The following is a 15,587-nucleotide window of genomic DNA, read 5'->3' on the forward strand; positions in this document are numbered from 1 at the left end:
CAGGAAACTCCCCCGTCTGCCGGGCACCGTCTCCCTTTCGCTGGGTCTCCATCTGTAGTCCCGGGAGGGTTTGGGAGGGGGCAGTTGGCTCCAGTTGCTGTCTGGGTCTCTTTGTGTGGCTAAAGCAACGTCTCGCCGCTGGCTGCCATGAGCGAGACCCTACACAAAAGCAAGTGTTCGTGCCATCTCCTTTGGCTTACGCGGGAGAAGGACTCCAGGGTCCACGTACCCTTGTTTGGGACTCTAAAATTGTGTGGAATAATTTTATTGTGGGATGAAGAATGCTTTAGATGGATGAGACGTAGCAGTTCTTCAGGGCAAGCTGTTTAGTCCTGGAGGAAAAGTAAGTGGATTACCCAGGCGCTGGTGGGATTGCTTTATTATGGCACAAAGACACGTTTCCCGACACCACGGCGGCTGCCCCCGAGGGTACCTCGTCTGGTGAGCTTCAGAGTTATTGGCACCACTGAGATCAAGGAGGCAGTTGGATGGGATAATGCCTGAGCTCCGTTGGTTAAACGTCATGCCCCCAAGCTGGGTACAAGATTGGGCAATGGGTTTCAGGGTCGGATTCTGTGTCCACTTAACAGCATTCAGGGTTCCTCAGTCCTGCTTTCCGGGTAGGTTTTGCTCATCAGGAGGAATATGCTGGGGAAATCTGGCTCTTACTGAAGATGTGCTTTCTGCAAAGCAAAGAATGAGTTTCCACAGCCCAAGGAGTCTTTCCCCTCCTCTGCTGAATCTTCTATCGCACCCCGCGGGCACTGCGGCAGCTGGAATTGAGGTACCAAAGGGCCACACTCAAAACACCGGAGCATCCTGTAACCCTGGCTGCGCCGCTGGGCATCCGGGTGCGGGAGAGACTTGTGACACAGAAAATAAGCTGCATTTAACATTTTACCTTGTTTTTCCGTGCCCAAAGGCCTGGAAGTCCCACACTGTGGGCATCCTTCGTGCAGCCACAGGCAGTGGGGGACGGTGCTTGTCTGTCCCTTGTGCATGTTCACGGCAGTTCCTCTGTGGGTGAGAGCTCGTCGTCTTGTTTCCCCGCGGCACTTGACTCCAGGCTGGTGGTCTTGTGGCAATAGGAGCTGGTTGGGATGTTCTGTTGTGAAGCTCTAAATGCTCCTTGTGCTGTAGGGGCTCCGTTATAACGAACTGAACCGCAGTCTGCGAACGTGTAGGGTGTTACTCCAGGTAAAGCCAAGAAAGACGAACAGCAGCTAATCCCACATGGCAGCAGGTGGGGAGGGAAATCCATGCCTGGATGCACGAGGAGCCCCACCAGGCCCTGGTAGGACACCCGGCTGGATCTGGTGTCATCTGAAGCTGGGTGGGGTGGCCAGGACACGGCACTGGTCATCGCTGTGCCCAGCGTGGGATGTGGCTGGGGACATCCTTAGGAGCCACATCTGGGACACGTGTCGAGGCCATGGGACACAAAGTCTTGTTGAACCGCAGCTGGTGCAGCCCCAGGCAGAGGCCTCCGCTGCTGCTCGCGGCTCCTCCGGCGCGTCCTGGTGGGTTTTCCCTCCCCAGTTTCCGATACAGGAACCTCCCTCGCAGCAAACACCTTTTGGGGACTTCTCCACCTTCCCTCAAAGGCTGCTCAGCCCCTCGTGCCCTTGCTGAGCTCTTGCTTAGACGCTCGCCCACCCCTCAATAAATCACAGCAGCCCACAAGCGCTTGGGCTCCATCCAGCCCCCACCTGCTGCGGGAGGGCGAGAGGGAGCAAGACGTGGGCAGGTTGTGAGGACACCCCCGGAGGACGCTTCTTTCCTGCCTGTGCTGCAGGTGCAGAGACCTGGGGCCGCGTTCCACAGCTGCTCTTGTTTTATTTTGGTTTGGTTTCTTTTAAATTTTTTTTCAGGAAAGCGAGCTGTTGGAGCACACGGCAGCGTGTGGAAAGGCGGGCAGCGGCAGGGTGCGGGGGCCGGGGTGAGATGCGGCACGTCCCGCGCCGGGGCTGAGCGTGGAAACGTCTGGGCGCGCTGCGGCCGCGACAGGGCGGGGGAACGTCGCTTTTTCATCTTGTGAGATCAAAGAAACGTCCAGCTGCGCGGCGCTGCAGCGGGGCGGCGGGGGGCTGGGGCTGTCCCCGGCCACCGACAGAGCCAGGGCTGGCTGCTGGGGTGAGGAACGCGGCTGCCAGTGACTCCAGAGCCCCCCCTGGGTCGGCTTTGCTGATAGCCGCAAAAAAATTATAGATGCAAAAAAAATGCATTTATTTATTTATCTGTGGGTGCAGGTGGATAGTTTCCTCCTGCGGCGCTTCTCACCCGCCGAGGCAGGGTGCTGGGGGACGGTGAGCGTGCCCTAGCCGTACCCCGTCCCTGGCAGCGCTCCCGGCCTCCCCGTGACGCACCCGGGGCCGCATCCAGCCCTCCCCGCCGTGCCCGCAGCCACGGCAGGGCTGCGGAGGTCAGGTAGGGAAGGGCAGTGGAAGAGCGTCTCCCCTGCCCAGGTCATTCCCAGCCACCCCAACGCTCCCCCCGTGGGATGGGCCTGGGGGGGGTGTGATGAGTGTGTCCGTCCTGAGCCGGGAGGTGAGCGCTGCCACCGCCGTTGATGGGACCTGGAGCTGCTTCTCTCCCCGCGGGAGGTGCCGGCGCGGCCGAGCCAGAGCCACCGGCGGAGTTGTGGTGTGGTCGTTTCAAAGCGTGACAATAGCGAAAACCCTGGTTTAATGAGCGCTTCAGCTTTTATGGAATGTAAAAGTCTTAAAATTAATTGAAACAAGCTGGAAATACAATTTTTTTCAGCCTGAACGGAAGCAGCTGGGAAAAAATAAAAAGGGCTTTGGGCTCTTTTTGGCGCTGTTTGCCGTGCAGCCGTGTTGCTTCGGGCAGGAGCTGCATCTGCCGGCCGAGGCGAAGCCCCATCCCAGGTCCCTCGCCTTTGCAAATCGCTTCCACTTGTAGAGAAAAGAAAGAAAAAAATATATGTAGCTTGAAAATGCATGTAAAATCCCTTTTCTTTACTCCTTAGGGGCTTGGAAATGGCTTCAGTTCCTCTGGGGTGTTTGACAGACGCCCTCGTTGCACGCTCTAAACCCTTCCGGTGAACGCTCGTTTACACGGAAAAGTGTTACGATGATTTTATCTGATCAGCCCTTGTGAAATGAGTAAGTATTTGTGGCATCGGGGGATGCTGAGGGGAGGACGCTGCACAGGGGACTGTCCCACCCGCTGCAGGAGAGGCTCTCGCCGCACTCCCTCTTTTCAAAATTATTTCCCAAATTTTCCATTTTTTCCCCTCAATTTTCCACTTTTTTTTCCAATGTGAAAAGCAGAGTGACCCCGAAGCCTCCCGGGCGCAGCAATGCGTGCCGCTGCTCCCTCTCTTCTCCTGTCGCTGGCCCCGGCACCCAGCCCGGTTGCCACCCCGGTCCTGGGCCCAGCCGGTGCCTCGGGGGTCAACCGCGACCTTCCCATCGGCCCCACGGCGCCGCCAAGGCCGGCACGTGACGGGGTGAAGCTGCCAAAGCCATTTCTCTGTTTTTTTCCCTTTTTTAATTGCTTCGGCGAGGTGGGGATGGAGCTCAGCTGGAGGAGAAAGCAGCAGTGGATTGAAATTGGGGTTTAGGAGCGGTTCTTTGGAGTGGCGCTCCTTGAGTGGCTTTAAAAAAAAAAAAAAAAAAAAAGAAATTGGATAAAAAAATCCTCGCTTTCCTTCAAAAAGAGCGATGGCCCTCGTTTACCTTGGTCTATTTATAAACTGTTTAGAAGGGCCACGATAACCCAAGCAGGATGCGGTGTCCCTAGAAGGGACGTTCCCTGGCCCGTAGATAAACTGTTTGGGTTATTCAGGACGTGTTAAAGCGGCGCTGCTTACGAAGGTTGGAAATTTTTGCTAAGAGCGAGATTGGGAAGAGCAGCCCCGGGGTCCGGCTCCGTGGCCCCAGTGCCGTATCCTGCCCGGGGTGTCGCGGAGCTGCCGTTGGTTTTACCCTGAGCCGTTCCTGTTTCCCGCTGATGGGTTTGGGATGCAGGAGGGCTGCCGGCGCCGGGGGACCCTGGGGAAGCGAGGGGCTGGAGCAGAAACTCGGGGCAGATCGACACAAGGTGGGTGATAGAAAAGGAAAAAGAAAACCCACCTGACGGCCCGAGCCGTCGCCGAGCGGCTGCGGAGTCGGGGGCGGTCGGTAGCGCTGCAAAAATGCTCGGAAAAAGGATGTGTGGGGCTGGAAATGCCCCCACGGGACCGGATCCTGCTGGGTAGCCTCACGCCGAGGAACCCGCTGCCCACCCTGGGAAAGATTATTTTACCGTGTACTTTTTATTCTTCCCCTTCCGGGGAGGCTGGAGGGGCTGCTCCGAGGCCGGGGCCCGCGGGGCTGCTCGGGGGTTTCTGCGTCCCCACGCGGCTGCCAGTTCCCCTTCCCCATTGCAGCTCTCGCTTTCCATTCCAGGGCTCCCTGCCCGTTCCCTGCCCATTCCCTGCCTGTTCCCTGCCCGCTCCCTGCCCATTCCCTGCCCGCTCCAGGCTTTGCATCCACGGGGCGTATTTCTGACCTCTACATACTTTTTCCTGGCGGTTCCAAGCCTGTGACCTTCTCAGCCTTCTTTAGCTTCTTTTTTGACGTGTTTCCTCCTTTTTGTAGAGTTTTTCCAGACGAGGCCGGCGCCGTGGGGATGGGACCCCCCCGCCCCGTCCCAGTGCTGCCGGGATTCATCCTGGATCCATTCCAGGCTCTCGGCTCCCGCAGCCCCCCCCCCAGAGGGACCCACTGTGGTTCCAGGGGGTGTGGAATTGGGGACCCCAGGGGTTCCCTGGCTGTATTCTGCCTTCCCGGGGGAGTGGAGGGACCGGGAATATTTGGATGTGTCTGGGTTACAGCTGCTGCTAACGAGCCCTGGAGGTGTTTCAGCTAAAAAGGCGATGTGCCAAAAAATAGAGAAAAAATCTAAAATTGTTGTGTTTTAGACCATGCGGCCACCCTGCCCCCCGGCCATGCTTTCTGCTGGGTACCAAAATCAGGGGCTGCCCATCACCTTGCGGGTGCCCGAACCAGTGGGTGCCGCTCAGTGACTGGTACCAAAGTCTCGGCTCGGCGGTCGCCGTCTCCCCGTCCCGGGGGCTTTCGTGCCCGTTTTCCCCCCGAGCGGCCGGCGGCGGGGCAGAGCCGCGGGAGAGGCCGTGTTTGCGCAGGATTTGCATTCGTGGCTCTGCAGGAAGGGCCGTGGCACCCGCGGCCGCTCCTCACCCATCCCGGCACGGCCGCCGCTTCCTCCCCGCGTGGGGCCCGGACGAGGGGGGCCCGTCCTTGACACCGCCAGGGACGCAGGGGACAGGGCTGGTGGCCCCCAAGGTGAGTGGGGGGGACGGGGGTTGGGGGGGAGAGAGGGCCGCCCCCAGTGCAAACCCCTCCTGCCCCTGCGCTACCCCCCCCCTAGCGTGCTTACAGCCCCCACCCCATTGCACTGCCCCACTGTCCAGCCCCCCAGGGCAGTGCCCCATGGCACAGGCATGGCCCCCCCTCAGCTGCACGGCCCCCCTGCACACACATGGCTCCCCACTGCTCCCTGCTCACACGTGGTCCCCCCCCATTGCACAGACCCGATGCCCATGCCCGGCATGTGCCCCCCCCCAATGCAGTGTCCCCCCCCTTGCACACACCCCCCACCATCATGTACACAGCCCTCCCCATTGCACCCAGGGCCCCCACAATGCACTGCCCCCCCCACCCCAACCTGTACACAGCCCCCATGGCACTGCCCCCCATGCAGCTTCCACCCCATTGCGTTGCCCCCCACATACAGCGCCCCCCCCCCCCCAACTGCATTGCCCCAGTGCCTGCATGTCCCCCCCCCTCCCCACGGCACCCAGCGGCATGGCAGCCTGTTCCCCCCGCTTTGGGGTGCTGGAGGTCCCCAGAGCCCTGTGGGGGGGGACACAGCCCCCCCACCCCCCCCCCACCCCCCCGGGACCTTGTCAGGGGCGGCATCAGCACAAGACGGTATTTCAGCCAGGAACATGCGCAGGGCTGTTTCCCACGGCCCTGTCCCCCATGTCCCCACCTGCCCCATGGGCCCTGCCCGAGGGACGTCCCTGCATGGGACACCTCCTGGTGCCAGCGATGCCCCTGCCTGTCCTCCTGCTCCCCCCAGGTGCTCTCCCCAGGTGCTCCCCCCAGATTTTTTGGCAGCCGCTCCTGACTGAGATGATGATTTTGGTGGCCAGCTGGGGGTGACACGGTGATGGCAGCTGCAAGTGCCAGCCCTGCATCACCCTGTCACCCGCACGGGCACCCCACAGCTGTGCTTGGCCCCCACCCTGGGTCAGGCAGGGGCTGGTGGTGGCCACTTGGGTCCCCGTCCCCACATGCCATCGAGCTCCCCCAGCACCGGGGGGGGTCCCACGCAGGTCGATGCCACATCCCCACCGTAACCAGGAGCTTGTCACCCTCCTCTCCGGCCGTGGCCCCCGGCGTCTCTGTGTCCCTGCGGCTTGGGAGGGGTTTAGAAACCCCATTGCAGGGACACCTCGAGCCCTGCTCCCACCTCCCTTGCTTTCCTGCTGCGTTTCAGAGGCTTCCTGCCCCCCGTGCTCCCCCCGGCTGCCCCCAGGCGCTGGGGACGGCTCACGCTCCTTCCCAGTTACAGCAATAGGGTTTTTTCTGGGCTGCGGAGGTTTGCCGACAGCCCCGGGTCGTGGCTGGGAGCTTCTGGCTCCTCTCATTGCTTCTTTTAGGGTTTTTGGGAGGCATTGCTTTATTATTTTTTTTTTTTTTTTTATGATTTTCAGCCATGCGAAAATCTGAATTAGCCAGAAAAGCATCTCCTTTCATGGCTGCTCCCAAAAAGCCTGCCCAAGCTCCTGCGGAGGGGACCTCCTGCTCGCGGTCAGCCCTGCGGGGCTTCCCGACCCCGCCAGCAGCTCCCAGTCCTCTGGCGCAGCTCCTGCGCCTTCGTGACACAGAAATCCCCACATTTGCAAGGATTTGTTAGGCAAATCCCCCTCCGGCAGCAGCAGAGGTGTGTCCGGTTGCCCAGCACGGGGTCGGGGAGACTCTGCGGGTCCGGGCTGGGGGGACCCTGCTCAGAGCATCCCCTTCCCATCAGGATACGGGGACCTTTGTGCACATCGCAGCCAGGGTGGGATCTGCGCTGTGGTGCTCCGAATCACCCCAAACTGGGTTTTATTTCCCCCTTTCTTTGGTCCTGGGGAGCTGCTTTCGCAGGGAGCAGGTTCCAGTTGGGGTTTTATGCAGAAATAGGAGTTTGGAGCTGCTGCGCCTTTGCCAAAAGGGCTTGTTTTCCAGGGAAAAGCCTTGGCCGTGTTGTGCAAGCAGAGGTGAGAGGCGGGGGGGTGTCAGGGCGGCTTCGGAAGGGCTAAAGGAAAACTGAGCTGCAGGTGGAGGTGCGGAGGAGCCGCCACGATGAGCCTCGGCACCGCCGGGTACGGAAAAAACCCCGCCGGTTCCTCCTTCTTTCTCTTAACGCAGCTGATGGAAGCAGCGGTTTTCCCCAGGGAGATTTTGTGCAGCGAGGGCTCGGGGTGCCCACACCGGCTCTTCCAGAAGTCGGTTCCGCAGTGACCGTGTAGCCCGGCCTGGCCGTCCCCATGTCCCCACATCCCTCTGCCATGGGGCTGCGAAGGGGCCAAAAGCCTCAGTGGGGTCGGGGTGGCCGGTGGCAGCGGAGCAGGAGCCCAGGGACAGACAAACCAGCTCCTCTGGAATTGCTGTTTTTTTCCATCCTCGGTATTTTTTCCCTGTGTTCACTCTATTTTCACTCTCCCTGTTTTCCCTGCTAGGGAGAGTCCTCGTCCCCGAGCCGCACCGACGCTGGCTCAGCCCCGATAATCTCCCTTTGTAGCATCACGGCTTTGCCCTTTACCAGCGACAGGCTAATTACACCCCGGAGGGTGGGGAGGTTTTGCCTAAACTCAGGGTTTTCGAGGCCGTGTGTGTGATGAGCTCATCCCACTGCCCAGTCCCTGTCCCACCGCGGCTGCCCGGCATTCGTGATTCCTCGCACGATGCCGCCGTGACGGCAGCCACCCAGGAGGGCTCTGAGCAAGAGGGGGGAGAGAAAACCGGCCGTCGGCGGCCGTCCCGCAGCGCAGGGAGAAGGAAGTGCCGCCGCGGGCCACTCCTCCTCGCCATTTCCTCTCCGCAGACGGGTTTTTATACGGATGAGAGTCAGGGGGGCAGAGGAGCAGCCGGCCCGTCCGAGGCTGGAGCCCGGGCTCAGCGGCCGAAGGGGAGCGCCGGCGGCCGGCCTCGAGGGACACGCTGCGGGTAACTGCGCTCGGTCCGGCTCCCCTGTCCCACTCCCACCCCGCGGGGGTCACCGGGGCCCCCCTCGGACACTTACACCTCCATCCCCGCCACCGCCGTCTGCTCGTCCCCAATGGCCCCTTTCTACCAAAAAAACACCCCGGTTTTGCGGGGACCCTCCTGTTCCTGCTGGTTCCGGATGCTCCGGGTTCTTCCCCTCCGCTTGCCGCCCTCCCCCTCGCTCTCAGGCTTTGGGGCTCAGCGATAAAAATGGGGCTGGGAGCGGGGCTGGCGGGGTTTGGTGACAAGGAGGTTTTCGGGGTGGCGCAGGTGGGTTTTGCATCGCCCTGGCTGTCACCCTCGCGCCGTGTTTTTGGGGAGGCTGAACGTCTGCGTACCCCGAGCTCCAGCCACGAAGCAAACCACGTTTCTCAGCTTGTTTCCAAGCGCTGCCCCCGGGGAGTGCGACTCGGGGTGCCGGAGCCGTGCCTGGCCTCTGCCATCATCCAGGATTTCCGTTCCTGGCCACTAATGCCCTTTGATCCATTTCTCCTGCTGCAAGGGGCCGTTTTGCTCTGCTTTTCCCCCTGGAAACGTTCAGTTTTGGACAGAAGGGTTGGCTTTCAGCCGGCAGGATCAGCCTTTGGGATTTTCCAGCCAGTCCCTTTTCCCAGCAGCTTTGCAAACCCAAAGAGCCTGAGTTTGGGGTGCAGCTCCCTCCTCTCCGACGCTGTTTTTGGGACTCAGCGGTCGGCACTTTAACCAGGGACTTGTTTCTCCGGCTGGCGTCAGGCCGACGTCTCCTGCAAACCGGGCACTTTCTGCCCGCAAACGCCGTCTGCCCGGAGGCTGCCCCATCCCGCTCCCCTCCTGGCCCGGCTGCCTCCGGCTGCCCACGCAGGCTCCTCTGTTGTGGAAACCTTGTTTTGGCAGGAGCAGGGTGACACACAAATGCAAATGTTTGGGAAAGAGCTAAAGGAGGAAAGCTGGAGGTTTCTCAGGAGCGACTCTTCCCGCGGTGTGGCCGGACTGGGCACAGCGCAGTGACTAACGGTGCTTACCCCAGCACTGGTGATGCCCCGGACCTAATTGTCGGGTTCTTTTTCCTATTGTTTTCACCAAACTTCTAATTAAGCTGCCGAAAGCACATCTCTGCAGGTTGGCAGCACCTCCGGGCTGGCACAGCCGCCTGCTCCGGCCCCGATCCGACGTTGAGCAAGCGGGGCTGCTCTTACAACATTTAACTCCTGTGTAAAATAAGAGCAGGTATTAGGAACCGAGTCACGCTATTAATAGGATTATTGTATGCCTGACTGGACGGATTTTGTGCTCAGAATGGGATCTGGGCCCTCCACCCACCTCGTTCGGCTCACCTGGAGGGTTGGGCATCCTGTGCCGGTGGGATGGATGTGCTGGTTGGGCTCTCGGCTTTTGGGAAAGAGGGTCGGGAGCATCTCCGGGCTAATGAGCGCTCGGTCCTTGCCCTTTCACTTTCCCTTTCTCAGGCTCCCCATGCGGACACGGCGGTGGTAGGAGAGCTGGCTTCAGTTTTGAGGAGCTGAACTGCTTCGTGCTCCAGCCAGGGCTACGGGCAGGGGGGGTTGGCACCTTGCTGTGTGCTGGCAGCCTCCGCAGGGAATGTTTGGGGCGTCTCGTTTTCCCCTGCCAGCATCCATCTGCTCCCTAAACCTTTACCCATAAACTCCCACAGCTCCTTCCTGGTGTTTAATCAACACCCTCTACACCTGCGTGGGTTTGGGGCTGGGAAAGCTTCACCCCATGTTTTCGTGGATGTGTGTTACAGCCCGGAGGGTTGTCCTGGCCCCAGGCTGAGCTCTGGGATGTCCCCACTCCCTGGGGACCACGGCCCGTGCTGCTCTGCGCCACGGGGGCTGCTCCCCAGTGGCTTTGGGGACAGATGAACTGTCGGGGACCTCGTGTGAGCAAAGCAAAGGGTGCAAGATGGAGAGAAGCAAGGGTGTGACCCCAGGGTGGCGTGGGGACAGCCTGGGGCTCCCCGTGGCATCCCCGGCAGTGGCATGGGTGGCCCTCAGCTCTCCTGCCTGCTGCCGCCTCCACGCTTGCTTGTAGGAATCTCGTCCGGCTGGTTTTGCTCTGGGCATGGCCAAATCCAGCGCAGGGTCAGCAGTTAGCGCTCCAGCACAGCACAGCAATAGCTCGTCCAGCGACTAGCGCTGGGGGGAGCCGATCGCCCCGGCTTGGTTCCCACAACCAGCCGGCTGGCGGGGCATGGTCCAGAAACCAAATTGTCCCCGGAGCGGGGTAAAGGCTCGGGATGGCGTGTCCCAGCATCTCGGAGGAGCCGGGAGAGGAGCTGGGCAAAGCGAGGAGGTGGCCAGGAGCGTGTCCCAGCACCCGCGACTCCCCGCGCAGCCCTGTGGCTTGCTGCGTGCCGGCGGGTGGCCGCCTGCGTCAGCCCCACCATGGGGGAAGTAAAACCTTCGCCAGAGCGTGACATTCGGCAGGTTGGTAACTTCCTGCTGAGCTGAAGCGAGTTAATAACAAATCCTTTGGGGACCTTCTCCCCGGAGACTTGGTGCTTTTGGCAGGACGGAGGGTTGATTTTTCTGGGTGGCTGATGAAAGTGACTTTTCTTGCCCTGCCTGTGCCGGCTTCCTGCTCTCGGGGTTGGCAATGTCACCGCAGCAAACTGTCCTCTTGCGTCAGCGCTGCTGTGGTCTGGAGGTGGCGGGGAAATGCCCTCCCACTGTGACACAGCTCCTGTTGCCACTGGCTTCGTGCCGGGCAGGGACGGAGCCGTTCCTGGCACTGCAGCACGTGCGCGGGGTCCTGCGCCGTGTGGCCGCATCCAGGCCTGGAGAGCTGTTTTCTCCCAGGGGCTTCCCTGCATGGTCCGAGCCTCTTGTCATTGCGTCCTGTTGCCGGAGCATGTCTTTGCCTCTTCCTTCTTGCTCGCCAACCAAGGTTTGTCCATGCATTCCCGATGCAGATGGTTTTCCCTAGGGATGCTCATGTCCCCATGCTCTCCTGGGTGGCTCCGGGGTCTCGCAGGGGAAGGTCACAGTGGCTGCTGTGGGTCCAGGGGTGTGAGTGTGTGGGCACACGGGGCAGGGAGGACCATGGGGGTAGGAGGGTCGGGGTGGCACGGGGCAGCCCCACTCCTCTCCCCGGAGCCATGTGCTGCTGCCAGGCTCAGTCACAACCACATCAGTCCTCTGCAACCTGCCCAAGCCCCCGGGGCAGGCTGGGGGGCTGCGCACCAAGTGCCCACTGCCCAGACACTGCCCCCACCCCTTCTCCCTGCCGCAGAAGCCGGAGCTGGTGCTCCCTGGCAGAGCTGGCATTCCCATTGGCAGAGTCAGGAAAAATCCCCCCCCACCCCAGCAAGGGAGATGCCACGCCACCGCAACCCGCATGGCATGAGGTTTCCACGGCAAGTTCCTGCCGTGGTCACTTCCACACCCCGAAAGGTCTCTGCGGGTGTACGAGTGACTGTTTCCAACGGGGGTGTGTACGTGTGTGCGTACGCCGGGGCAGAGGTGTGGTTTTGTGTCTTGCTCATATTTAGCAGACGTAAGGAACTAGGACTGGGCAGCTCTGGTGCGAACCACGGCTCTGTCTGCCCGGCGTCCTGCCTCTTGCTCATGGCAGAAGGTAGCAGAGCCCCCGGCTTTGGCTCCAGCCAGCTCCGAGCTGTCCTTCTGCATGTGGAGGTAGGGTTGGTTTTGTGATGTACATCGATTTGTGTTTATTGATACTGAATTCATCTGTAGTTTTGCATGTCTAGAGCGTCTTCCAGAAAGTTAGCTTAGCTCTGAAAATCTCTCTCTGCCACCTTGCCGTTCTGATTGCTACAGGTAATCGTTCTGCCTATTAGAAAGTGGGATATCTGCCTCATTTGTCTGTTACCAGTCACTTCCTGGTCTTACAAAGGTTGATTTTATACTGTCTTTTTTTTTTTTTTAAGAAAGAGGATGATGTGAATGGGCTGCAAGAAGCAGGCGAGATGGACGGAGAGCTGCCCTGCGCTGAGGTGGACGGAGAAGTGTCCTCTGCCCCGGAGGATCTGGGAGGAGAGATGCCCTGTGTGGAGAGCGATACCGAAGGAGAGGTTTCCTGTGCTGAGAGCGATGCAGAAGGAGAGATGCCCTGTGCTGAGACCAACGGAAAAGAAGAGGCACCTTGTGCTGAGAGCAGTGTGGAAGGAGAGCTGCCCGCCACCGACAGCAATGGGGAAGGGGAGAAGCCCTGTGCCGAGAGCGACGAGAAAGGAGAGGCATCTTGCTATGAGAGTGATGGGGAAGAAGTACCAGACACTGAAGTCCCTGCTGCTTCAAAGAAAATGTTTTCAATTTCTTCTCCCTTGCGAGCGATCATCCGCCTGCGACGACGATACCGGGTGCAAAAGAAAAGCCGTCTGCATTTAGAGCTCCCTCGAGAAAAATCCTCAGAGCTTGCCCACGCGAGGCTGCTTCAAAGGCAGCTTTCCCTGACCCGAACTGGCCTGTATGGCCCTTCCATGTCCTTCCTCAATCAGAGCAGCTTCGAAACTTCCCAGTACTTCACCTTTGACACGTCTGTAGAACAGTATGCTATGAAAAAATGCAGGAGGAAAAAGAATCGAAGGAAATCTAGAATAGTCTTGTATCCAGATAAAACAAAAAGATACCTTCCAACGGAGGAGAAGAGCAAGGCAAAACGCTGCCTCCTCCTGCTCATCGTCATTATCTTCTTCCAGATTCTCAATGCGATAGAGAACCTGGATGATAACCTCCAAAAATACGACCTAGACGGTTTGGAGAAAACAATGCACCGGGAAGTATTTGGGCAGAAGGCTGCTGTGGAAAGTATTATGGAATTACTGAAAGACTATCTGGCTACCCACATACACAACAAGCCTCTAGTAATCTCTTTAAATGGCCCGACAGGGGTTGGGAAGAGTCATGTTGGCTGGCTGCTGGCCAAACATTTTCGTTCCGTCATGGACAATGACTTTGTGCTTCAGTACTTTGTTATGCATCACTGCCCCAACGGGGTGGCTCCTCTCACTTGCGAAATAGATTTGTCTAAGAAAATTTCTGACATGGTTACAAGAGCCGAAATAGAAGAGAAGATACCGTTGTTTATTCTAGATGAGGTTGAACTCATGTCTCCAGTCCTGCTGGATACTCTCAGCCGATTCTTCGAACCCAATCAAACTAACGAGTTCCTCAATGCCATCTACATTTTAATAAGCAACATAGGAGGTGGTGAAATAACAAAGTTTGTTATCCAGAATGCATCTGCTGAGCTTCTGCATCAGCAAAGGGGAGTTGAAGAGCTGCTGAGCATTGTCCAGCCTGTACTGATCGATGCCCACCCTCTCTGGAAGTCTGCGGACATCATCCCATTTGTTCTTCTGGAGAAGAGTCACGTCATAAACTGCTTCCTAGAGGAGATGAGGAGTGAAGGGTTGTATCCTGACCAGAAGCATATTGAAAATTTAGCGAGTCAGCTGGGTTACTACACTACAGGGGACAAGCAGTACTCCAGGATGGGCTGCAAGCAGGTTGTGGCCAAAGTCAACCTGCTGTAGTGATTTACTGAAGAGACCAAGTCCTGCTCTCAGGATTTGCACAGTTCTGGGCTTATGGAGGAGTAGGTTACAGCAGCCTGTGGTTCAAGGTGTCCTTTCTCAGGCCTGCACTGACTCTGTCCTGGTGGAGGGAGAGGGACGGCAGCGCGGGCTCCTCTGCAACATGGTCTCTGTTCTCCTCCAGATGCTTCACTTGTTCCTAATGTTCTGTGAAAAGGGCACAGGCAACAAAGCCCAAGCGACCTCTCATAAACTGTGAGATGCTTTGTTCCTCACATGCTCATTTGGGATACTTTGTAATTAAGGAGTTGTGAGATGAGAACAGAAGCTGCGGGATATAAACAGGAGGAGGAAATAGTAACCGGGTTACTGCCCCTGCAGCACACGTCGCTGTGGCTCACTCCTTCTCCAGGCTCACAGTCTTCAGCTCTTTGCTTTTCTTGGTCCTGGCTGGTGATGTGCAGAGCAGAGGCCGTGCTGGACACCTGGGAGAACTGAAGGAATTTGTGTCTCCTCATCCCCCAGATGCGTGGGCAGTCAGAGCTCTGCTCTCTCCAGCTCCTACATGGCCACGTGCTCTGGAGACTGCTTTTTGGACCCGTTCCTGAGCTGCTGCTCTTCTGAGCTCATACCTGAGCTCACCTTTGGCACCTCCAGCGAGATTTCTGCCCTGCAAGTCTGTTTGGGCTCGTCTGGAAGACTCTCGGCTGTGCCAGTCGGTGCAGAAATAACCACTGGATTGTTTCAGGTCTGGTGGTGGCAACTTGTCCTGAGAGCTCTTCTGCTTTTTGCTTTTGGGTACACTTCACCACGCTCATTATCTAGACATCCCGAAATAGCAACTGACATATATTAAGCAACACACACTGGAAAAGACAGTTTGGGCTGTCTGGACCGAGAGCAGTGGGAATTTTGGGCTTGTTCCCAGACCCGCGAGGCCAAGAAGAGGTTCTTTGCCATTGAGAACCTGGGGAGAACATGCTGCCTGGAAGGACCTCAGGAAAAGCACATGTCCTTGTTTTGAGCAGGCAAACTGAGCAGATATTTATGACATTGCTTTTTCAGGTTTTGGTTTTGTGCCTAAATCCCCTTCTAGAAGTTGCTGTGAATTATCATGTACGTAATCCTGTGGATGTTTGCACTGGTTGTTTGATTTGCCTCTTTGTAATTGTTGGTTTCCAAAGTCTTCCGTCACAAACTCCTGCTTCCAGAGCTATTGTCAGGAATAAATCCAAACTATCCTGAATAAAATAATTCAAAGTACATTTCCTTTATCTGACTGAAATACGGATTTCTTCCCAAATGTCTCTTTTGGATTGTGTAGCTGCATTGCATTGCTGTGCTTGTCTTCCCGGTGGCTCAGATTGGGAGCAAGGACTACAGCTTTGCTACCTGTGTTTTGCAGCCCACCTCGGTGCAGCGCGTGTGTGCGGCTCCTCGGCGTGCTCGTGGTAAGCCCAAACCCCACACAGCGCGGCAGTGCCAAAAGCTGTGTGCCGCACAGCTCCTGCATCCCCCAGAGCTGCACAGGGGGTCTAGGCTGGAGACCGGGGAAATGTGTCCTGGGCTGAGATGACGCTGGGCTGGAAAGCCTGTCTGTGGTTTCTCCTCTTGAAATTATCCACTGGAGGAGTGTTTTTCTCCTGCAGAATAGCCCGTGAGGGCAGCTGGGCGGAGAGCAGGAAGCTTGCATGGCTTAGGGGAAGGGCTCTGGATAAAATGAAGCCACCTTCTAGGTGCAAGGGTCCACAAAGAGCGATGTGTGTGAGCTGGTTTCCACAGCTTAGTGTGACTTTACTACTATT

General features: G+C 58.2%; 2 protein-coding genes across 5 annotated transcripts; both read left to right on the forward strand.

Moving 5' to 3' along the window:
• The first annotated feature begins 52 nt into the window (after window positions 1–52).
• Window positions 53–15,036, forward strand: TOR4A (torsin family 4 member A). 4 transcript variants are annotated; one of them, XM_063353478.1, is made up of 2 exons: window positions 53–3,125; window positions 12,175–15,036. In XM_063353478.1, exon 2 carries the CDS (start codon window positions 12,214–12,216, stop codon window positions 13,780–13,782), a length of 1,569 nt encoding a protein of 522 aa, XP_063209548.1. In that variant the 5' UTR covers window positions 53–3,125; window positions 12,175–12,213; the 3' UTR covers window positions 13,783–15,036. The 4 variants fall into 4 exon arrangements, with proteins under 4 accessions (XP_063209548.1, XP_063209547.1, XP_063209545.1 ...); XM_063353477.1 differs by lacking the exon at window positions 53–3,125 and adding an exon at window positions 5,169–5,312; XM_063353475.1 differs by lacking the exon at window positions 53–3,125 and adding an exon at window positions 7,289–8,246 and having other exon boundaries at window positions 12,179–15,036.
• LOC134523936 (uncharacterized) lies at window positions 8,258–12,110 on the forward strand. The gene has a single exon (XM_063353479.1). It carries the CDS (start codon window positions 10,943–10,945, stop codon window positions 11,936–11,938), a length of 996 nt encoding a protein of 331 aa, XP_063209549.1. The 5' UTR covers window positions 8,258–10,942; the 3' UTR covers window positions 11,939–12,110.
• Window positions 15,037–15,587: the final 551 nt, after the last annotated feature.

The sequence above is a fragment of the Chroicocephalus ridibundus genome, chromosome 15 (genome assembly GCF_963924245.1).
Source record: "Chroicocephalus ridibundus chromosome 15, bChrRid1.1, whole genome shotgun sequence".
Classification (NCBI taxonomy): Eukaryota; Metazoa; Chordata; class Aves; order Charadriiformes; family Laridae; genus Chroicocephalus; species Chroicocephalus ridibundus.